Below are 9,558 nucleotides of genomic sequence, written 5' to 3' on the forward strand. Positions count from 1 at the left end.
TTTTTAAAAATGTATACAGGGTGTTTCGAAAAATCTGGTCATTGATTAATCCCGATCCTGCTTAAAGGGCTTGACGTGAAAAGCTGCTTTTGGAAAACAGATTGACTTTAGGGTGTAGAGGTTCGATGAGAAAGGATTTTCAATCTATTTACATCGTCCTCAATTTGTGTTATTTTGTCTTGTAGTTCTGCAGAATTTTCTATAATCTTTTCTTCTAATTCCCTGGAAGATTCCTGGATTTCTGTTATCTTTTCTTCTAAATTAAGTATTTTATTATTAAAGCTGGTCTGTATATCTTTAGAATTTTCTATGATTTTATCTTCTAATTTTTGGGAATTTTCTGTGATTTTATCTTCTAAATTAACTTCCAAGTCAATTATTTTATTATTTAAACTATTCAAATTGTCGTTTAAATTGTCACTTATAATATCACAAGAGCTTAAATTATTTTAAGAAATTTTTTTGAGGGCACGAATATTTTGAAAATTATCCTGAGTCGAAGACGAGGGATAATTTTCCTAAAATATTCGTGCCCGAAAGAAAATTTCCAGGAATAATTTAAGCTTGCGTGGTATTCGGTAAGAAAATTTCACACCTAAATTTGAAAAAAAAATATTAATCCAACATGACATTTTGTCTGTCATTTTATTTTTCTAGTCTATCACACACGCCACACTTGACACCAATTGTTACGTTTTTCGTCGGTTCCGTGTGGATAGAAAGTCATAATTTATTTAAACACTTTCAGAAACTATAGGAGACAGAGTTTTTCAAAAATGCTTTTTATAACTACTAGTGGGTAAATGAATTTCTAGATATATTACGAATTTTTTTGGAACTTTAGTTTCGGAGATATACATTTAATCGGACAAACAGATTGACTTTATACGTTTTTACGTATATTTTATTTTGTTGTTTTACATATTTTAAGATTTTTTATAAATTTATACAGGGTGTTTCATAAAATATGACCACTGAGTAATCACGATTCTGCTTAAACGGCTTGACGTTTAAAGCTGGTTTTTGGCAAACGGATTGACTGTGGGGTGTAGAGGTTCGATAAGGAGGGGTTTCTCGAATCTCAAATTCCAAGAGGGTGAAAACGCCCCTCAAATATTACAATATTTGTTATTTAAAAACGGTTAGTCTTTCGGGAAAACGCTTGGACACGCATAATTTATTTTGTTTTTTTACATATTTTGAATTTTTAAAAAATTATACAGGGTGTTCCAAAAGTTGGGTAATTGATTAACCACGATTCTGCTTAAACTGCTTGACGTAAAAAGCTTATTTTTGGCAAACGGATTTTTCGAAAGTCAAATTCCAACGAGATGAAACTACCCCTCAAATATTACCAAGTTATATAATAATATCGCCATATTGTTTTTTCTCATGCTGACATAAATGTGAGAAAATTTTATCTAGTTTGTATGCCAATGGAAATTCTTGCTTTGCTTTATCATCACCATTACAAATGATTAATTCGACGCGAACGAAGTCGCGGGTACACGCTAGTTATTTAATATACATTTTTAGACACTCTGTACATGTACAGGGTGGGTCAAATTCGACGCTTTTAAATGGAAACACCCTTTTCTATAGGAGATAGACCAAAACTAATATCGGTGTCTGGAGCTCAATTTTTGTCAAAAACAAGATGGTGAAAACCGCATATCGATATCTGTTACCGTTTCGGAGTTACAGGGTGTTTTTCAAAAATATGCATTTTTAACAAATCGCTGTAACTTTTTTGCTATGGAACATTTTGTATTTTTATGAAAACATTTTCAAGGCACCTTTTTACGTAGAATTTAATGGTTTAAGTACATTTCTTTTTAAATTAATAGTTTAAGAATTATCAAGAAAAAATTTGATTTTTTATATGGGACACCCTGTATATTTTTAATTTATTGAAAAGAATTTGAAATTACCTTTCCAAAAATATAACACACTTGATATTTTGCTCGATTCCTCTTCGCTCGATTCCATTCTAAAAATCTAATCATTTGGCTACAGTGTTGAATAAGGGTGAATAACCTCGTATACAGGGTGTCTCACTTAAGATGGATACAAGCCAATATCTTGGGCTGTCTTATTTTAATGACACACCCTGTAGCAATATTTATAAAAATTAGAACTTAAGTATCTTAGGTAAGGAGGATTCAATATAATTTATCAGATTTGAAAAAAATACTGTCCTAAGGGTAGTTTACTCTTGACTCGAAAAATATCAAACCCCATTATAACGTACGTCTATGAGGTATCGCATTTCTTACCCTGGGCAAAATGTACGTCTTATAGCCATACAGCCTCCTGCCAAAAATGAAAAAGATCGCTCAACATACAACCAAGATATTGGCTTGTATCCATGGGACACCCTGTAGATTCACAAAAATTTCAGTTCTTTCAGTTGAAAGTTGAATATTTTTTTCGCTAAGTGTATTCGCATATTGTACTAAAATATGCTTTACTAATATCTGCATAACTTATAAAAAGACTAGACTGAAAATCTCAAGTATGTAACTCAATATGGAACTTTTTAGGAACATTGGACTACCCTGTATATTTCTCTATTGACACATGACAATTTTAAATAAAACTTCTTCAAATTTATTAACTAATTGTTTTATTTTCAACTTGCGATATGCTGTTTTGAAACAAGATGATGTGTTTATTATGGAGCCTTTTTTCTTTATTTTTTTTAAATATCTATATTTCACATTTTTTAATAATATATTCAACCAAGAAAAAGCCCCTTAACTTTAATTATTTGGTAGTTTGTATTTTTAAAAACCTAATTTCTTACAGGCAGTGGATTCTAAAAATATATAACAAATAAAGTAGTATACAGTACCTAATGAAAAAAATTATACAATATTTTTTAATGAAATAATATAAAATTATATAATTTTGGACAAGAAGCATCTAATTCTTATAATACCTTAATATTACCTTTAAGTAATACAAATATTCGTTTTTTTTATTATTGAGAAGTAACTATATAAAATCAAAGTTCATTTCAAAAATTTTTTTGTTAATATTTCTCATCTAAATCTTAAATATCTACACAAATATAATTATATATTTTTAGCAGCTATTTAGCATGTAGATCATTAACAAATATTCCGTGAACAACAATATTTATTATTATTATTATTCAAACATTTTAAATTAATAAAAAAACTTAATATTACTGTGACTAGGTTGCTTCTAGTATGTTTTATTTATATTATATTTATTTTTTATTATTATTAGTTATATATCTATCCTTAATACTGAAGTTAATAGTAATAATATATAAATATTACAAAAATTCAAACAAATCTAACAAATTTTTTTTGTTAAAATATCAAAAAGTAGAGTATATGACCTTACAAATCAAATGCAATAAAGTTAAATTTATTTAATATAATTTTTTCTGTAGATAATATATAAAACAATATTCGTTCTTTCTGACGTTTAAGATTATTATTTTTTGAACAATGTACTTTTTCCTTAGACTTACTATTAATTAGTAATTCTTTTAAACTTTCTTCACAAATATCTAAGTATTTATTTTTAGTCTAATAAAGCATCTACCAATAACAATAACTGTTTTTGTTTTCAACATAATTTGAAAAATATTATTTTTACTGATATTTTCCAGGTGATTTTGGTTTGTTAATTTATTGCAGAAATTTACTTTTAAAAATTATTCTCCTTTGTTGCTGGCTTGCTTAAAATAAGTTTATTCTCAACAAAATCAAAAGTGTAGCGATTAAAGATGTGGAAGCAACGGTGAATGCACTTCCGTTGCAGCTGTCATGTTGACAGGCACAGACTTCCTGTCTCCCACCAAACCCTGATCTTTGGTAGCAACGGTTTTGGTATTGCGAGTCTTCGTAGCCGCAGGTTCTGATCACTCTGCTATCTGGTTGAACTAAAAATAAAAATAATTATTAACAATATTTAGTAATAATAGTTATTTTTATGACCGAAAAAATGTTTCTTCAGAACTATTGCCCTACTATTGATATAAAAAGTTACTCATTTGTTCAAAATTATTGTTTTTTTAATGTATTGAAAATAGTCCTTTCCCAGCTTGGTATAATTTTTTAAACGAAGTAATGCTGATTCATCAAACAAAAATTAGCAAAGTTTCATTTATATTAAACTAGCGTGTACCCGCGACTTCGTTCGCGTCGAATTAATCATTTGTAATGGTGATGATAAAGTAAAGCAAGAATTTCCATTAACATACAAACTGGATAAAATTTTCTCACGTTTATGTGAGCATGAGAAAAAATAATATGGCGATATTATTATATTTTGGCAGTTACTAAATATGAAAGATAAAAATCATTTTCACCCCATTTCACTGGCTTGGCGTTTTCACCCTCTTGGAATTTGAGATTCGAGAAATCCCTCTTTATTGAACCTCTACACCCCACAGTCAATCCGTTTGTCAAAAATCAGCTTTAAACGTCAAGCAGTTTAAGCAGAATCGTGATTACTCAACGGTCATATTTTATGAAACACCCTGTATAAATTTTTTAAAAATCTTAAAGTCTGTAAAACAACAAAATGAAATATACGTGTTTAAAAGTTTTTCCGAGAAACTCACCGGTTTTTAAATAAAAAATAATCTAATATTTGAGGGGTGGTTTCACCCCCTTAGAATTCGAGTTTCGAAAAATCCCTTCTTATCGAACCTCTACACCCTAAAGTCAATCCGTTTTCCAAAAATCAGCTTTTTACGTCAAGCGTTTTAAGCAGGATCGTGATTAATCAATGACCAGATTTTTCGAAACACCCTGTATACATTTTTAAAAAATCTCAAATATGTAAAAAACAAAATAAAATATACGTGTTTAAGCGTTTTCTCGGAAACTTGACCGTTTTTTAAATAAAAAATATTGTAATATTTGAGGGGTGGTTTCACCCCCTTGGAACTGGAATTTCGAAAAATCCCTTCTTATCGAACCTCTACACCCTAGAATCAACCTGTATGCCAAAATTGAGCTTCTTACGTTGAGTGGTTTGAGCAGGATCGTGATTAATCAGTGAGTCAGTCACTTTAAGGATTTTATATATTAGTAAGGATTTTTTTTTTAATTTTATTTTTATTTTCTTTTAAGAAAAATGATTTACTTAAAGTTCTTTTATGTAGAAACTGCCCTTAGTAAACTTTTACAACCAAGACACCAATACCAAGAGACTCTTGATCTTGATTTTGCACTTGTTACAGTGGAGGATTGGAACGTTTGTGTGTTTGGTTTGGTTGCAACTTACAACAACAAAACTGACAACAGCAAAATAAAACATCTTGATTTACCACAGTACACCGCAATACACCACCAAAAGACTTAATTTTTGCACTGGATGCGCGCTTTGCTAACCATGTTAGCATCATCACCAGATGATTAAAACTAGTTTTAATCATCTCAAAAGCTTAATCTTCAAGTTTTTATAACTTAGTGAAATTTTAGTGTGTATTTTGGGTTGAAAATTGTAGTTTTTGAAAGTTTTAATAAAGAAATTGAATGTGTCTTATTAAAAGAAGCCAAAAAATGGATAACTTACGTCCATTGACTTCAAAATCAATCACTTGCTTGATCTTCCTGCACAAAGTGTACGGTTTGTCTCCCTTCTTCTCAGGACAGGGTTTCTTGAGGTCGTCGCTGAGCTGATTGTTGAGATCTCCGAGACATCTTTTATCTTGAGCACTGTTACATTCGTAGCATGTTATAGCATTACCTATAAGTAAAAGCCATAGACTTAAAATAAAATATAGACTGAGCATCTCATTCATAAATAGCTGGAACATGCGGTCAGACAATGTCTTGTTATTGTTGTGTTATTGTTTTAGGTTATAACGAGTGCGACACGAGCGATAGATAGGTTGTCTCTGTCGTAACGGTCGTTCCCTGACGACTCTGCCGAGAAACACAACACTGTCTTTCGTTTCTCAAGTACACCTGAACTCTCCGTATCATAGCCGGGTAATTTTTTTATTTTAATGAAGCTATAATTAAATTAAAAATATATCGTATTTAAACTTTTTTATATTTTATTGAGATTTAGGACAGGTTTTTTAAATAAAAGTTTAGAAAAAACGTCTTAGAGTCCAAAAAGGATAAAAATAATAAAATACACGTTATAGAAGAAATTTTATAGTCGAAATTACGTAATTTTTGAAATTAATTAAAAATTATTAATTTTAGTCAAACATTTACAACCCCTAATATTAATCAAAACAGGATCTATTCCACAGATATAATAGAATCGGCGACAGGGAGAGAAAAAAAATATAATTGTTGTAATTTTTTTCTGGTTAAGTGATGTCTTATTATGTAAATTAGAGAAAACATATATCTGTTCGATTAAAGCAAGGAAGGTGATAGGAAGTGGATAAAATGAAAACTACATTTATTTAACTCGGTACTGTCTTTATTATACCGGGTGCGTCCCAAAAGTGGTCAACCCCATAATTTTTTTATATTTTCAAATAAAAAAACAAGATTTAGTATGTTAGTATATGACATAAATTAGGATTGATTGACGCATTCAATTGTTTTTGGTCACTTTCTGTTTCACCGGAAATGACTATAACTTTTAATTTTTAAACGGCACCCTCGGTATATTTCTACTTTATTTGATAGAAAATGACACTCTGAATAGAATGACATATCATATGTCAACTTTTGACATTTTCGCATATGGTTTAATTGTAATTGTAACACGTGGTTCATAACGACAATTTGACTCGAAATACCAAGTGTGTGGTATCAATATATTCATAAAAAAATGCTTTTTCCAAATATGCTAATGAGTCACCCTTGTTCCATTTGAAAAAATTGACATATGTATGATTAAAAATACGATTTGTACATATTTTAACCGACTTAGACAAGACACGAAACCTATTAGACGATCAAAACTATTTTTCCAAGGCTCCTTGATTAAAACTTAGTGTTTTTAACAACACCATGGCACCCTGGATTGAAATTTAAAATACGATTTGTTTTTCAGCGACAATGTCAAAAGTTGACATATGATATGTCATTCTATTCAGAGTGTCATTTTTTATCGAATAAAGTAGCAATATACCGAGGTTGCCTTTAAAAATAAAAAGATGTAATCATTTCGGTGAAACAGGAAGAGACCAAAAACAACTGAATACATCAATAAATCCTAATTTATGTCATATACCTATAACATACAAATCTGTTTTTTTTATCTGAAAAAATAAAAAAGTTATAGGGGGTGAGCCACTTTTGAGACGACCCGGTATATTAAAAAATATTGTTTCATAATGTAATATCAATTTAAAATTCTTGTATGTTATTTTATATGCTCAAGATAATTTTAGAATAAACCATATTTTTAATAAAATCATTATTAATTATTAACAGGGTTATAATTATGACTTTGTTACAATGTAAGTAAGTAAATAATGTAATGAGAAAAAATTCAGATTTTACATTTTACTAAAATATTATCTAAATAAGCGCCTTTCTACAACAACGCCACTGGCTCCCAATGGGCAAATTGAGAGTTGTCTACCGGTCGAAAGTCGTTTCAAGACTTAAATGGATTATTTAAGTCAAATTTCTTGCAAATTTGGCACTGGCGAACCATATTTTATAGTTCTTGAACAGAAAAAGTCAATAAAATAAACACTTAAGGACTACAAACTAAGAAAATGCGTTAATACAGCCGGGGACATAGCGGCATCAAAGCTTTACCGCACACTTGCCACGCGTACTACAAGGTAATAAATGAATGAATAGGCTCCCTCGCCTCTAATCGGTGTTATCATATTGTAAAGAACTTATCCTTTTTAAACAGTATCCGACTTATAATTTAGTAGTATAAGGACTATTTAATACATCTATGGAATATTAAAACCTACTTTATTAAACTGTAGTATTAATATCTCAATATATGTGTATAACAAGAAAAAAAATATTGATAATATTAAAGACGTGACAACATAGGCTGGATGAGGAGGGCTCGGTCGACTGTACCCAGAAGTAAACATGTGTACAAAAAAGAATGTTTGTCCGCGTTGAGTTGTAAATAGTGTAGTCTATATTTTATTTTAAGTCTATGGTAAAAACATTGTCAGGGTTCAACAAAGTGCAGCTTTGTTCTGATTTAATCATAACGATTTAATCACTATCTTTAACGAGAATGCCGTAGTACGAGATATCTGTAGTGTGCGTTTATATTTGAGACACTGTGTATTCTGAATGGAAAGTGTTACATAATACAGAATTAGTACCAATGTCAATGTATAAGAGCAGACAAAATAGCTTTTGTGTCCTAAACTATTGCCTTACTTAAATACAATTTATTATGAATGGTAAGTCTATAGAATAGACTTATTGTTAACCATTTAGTACAAATACACTGATGAGCACGAAAAACGAGCACCTTAAAATTTTCATGAATTTTAAATGTCAATATATTTTATTCTATTGGACCGATTTTGATGATTTTTTAAGCAATTTGTAGCTGAGTTATTTGACTTTTTAACCTCCTTCTACATTGAAAATTAAAGCCCCCATCTGTCTATAATTCGAGGCAAATCAAAATGTTGTTATTTCGGCGAAAATTTGAAACATCCTGTGGAATGATTTACCAAAGTAAAGAATTTAAAACCTACTTTATCTCCAAGGTGTATCTTTTCTCGAATGTTTATTTTTTGATTCATCGCAATAGCTCGTTTTTTTTGTTGAAGATATTCACTTTTAAATAAGAGAGTAACAATTAATAATAATTTTTAGAGATTTTTTTTAGTTTTAGAGAAAATTAAAAAAAAACTAAGTAACTTAAGTCCTAAAAATTAAAAGGCGTTTCTTCAGTAATATAATTTCTTAAAATAATAAAAATAATTTCTAATATATTTTTTTTTTGTTTAATTCATTGTTTGTTATTTCTTTTAGTTTGCCCACTCTGCTATCTTTATTTGAACCACCCGATATATATGAATATTTCTATATTTTTCCGCAATGGAACAGAGAGGTACAGAAGGGCATGCTATTGATTACTAATCTGACTTGCGCGGTACAAAAATAAAATGAAATAAAGAAAAAAACGCGAACAATTTTATTTGAATCTAAAAAATCATTGCATGAAAACAATAGTTTGCCCCTTTTTCTAAATAGAATAACTACATAATATTTAAATAAAGAAAATTATTAATTATTTAATTATATATCGGCGATTAAAGTTGTTTTCTCAAATAACTATGCTTGCACAAATGCAAATTCAGCGCTCGCTAAATTTACGTTTAAAAATAGACTTTCGACGCTACAGTCGCATGTTTTGAACTTTAAACATACTTTTTTAATTAAAAAAAGAAGTGAAATAGTTATTTTACTTACTTTTCTGCACGTACACTACACAGAGGCACAAAAACCCGAACAAGTACTGTAAATTATTCATTTTTCTATGTACAAAGTCTGTTTTTTGATGAAAAATTGCGTATATTCACTACCTGGTTGACTTATAGATGCAATCGTTGAGGGGAACGAAGCTTCTGGTAGACATGGACCGTACTAGACGAATTTT

The 9,558-nt window shown here is 29.7% G+C and overlaps 1 protein-coding gene across 1 annotated transcript; it reads right to left on the minus strand.

Annotated features, from left to right (window-relative positions):
- Positions 1 to 3,600: 3,600 nt before the first annotated feature.
- On the minus strand, positions 3,601 to 9,558 carry LOC115881060. Its single transcript, XM_030898419.1, has 3 exons — positions 9,372 to 9,558; positions 5,563 to 5,736; positions 3,601 to 3,919 (listed from the first exon to the last, which is right to left on the minus strand). Exons 1-3 carry the CDS (start codon positions 9,430 to 9,432, stop codon positions 3,717 to 3,719), a joined length of 438 nt encoding a protein of 145 aa, XP_030754279.1. The 5' UTR covers positions 9,433 to 9,558; the 3' UTR covers positions 3,601 to 3,716.

Source organism: Sitophilus oryzae, unplaced genomic scaffold (genome assembly GCF_002938485.1).
Source record: "Sitophilus oryzae breed Bouriz unplaced genomic scaffold, Soryzae_2.0 scaffold_1693_pilon_pilon, whole genome shotgun sequence".
Lineage (NCBI taxonomy): Eukaryota > Metazoa > Arthropoda > Insecta > Coleoptera > Curculionidae > Sitophilus > Sitophilus oryzae.

Coding starts and splice junctions, on each gene's coding strand:
- LOC115881060 (XM_030898419.1), bottom strand. CDS start 9,432: ATGAATAATTTACAGTACTTGTTCGGGTTTTTGTGCCTCTGTGTAGTG. Junction 5,737..9,371: donor TGTAGTGTACGTGCAGAAAA/GTAAGTAAAATA, acceptor TTTTACTTATAG/GTAATGCTATAACATGCTAC. Junction 3,920..5,562: donor TGATTTTGAAGTCAATGGAC/GTAAGTTATCCA, acceptor TTTTATTTTTAG/TTCAACCAGATAGCAGAGTG.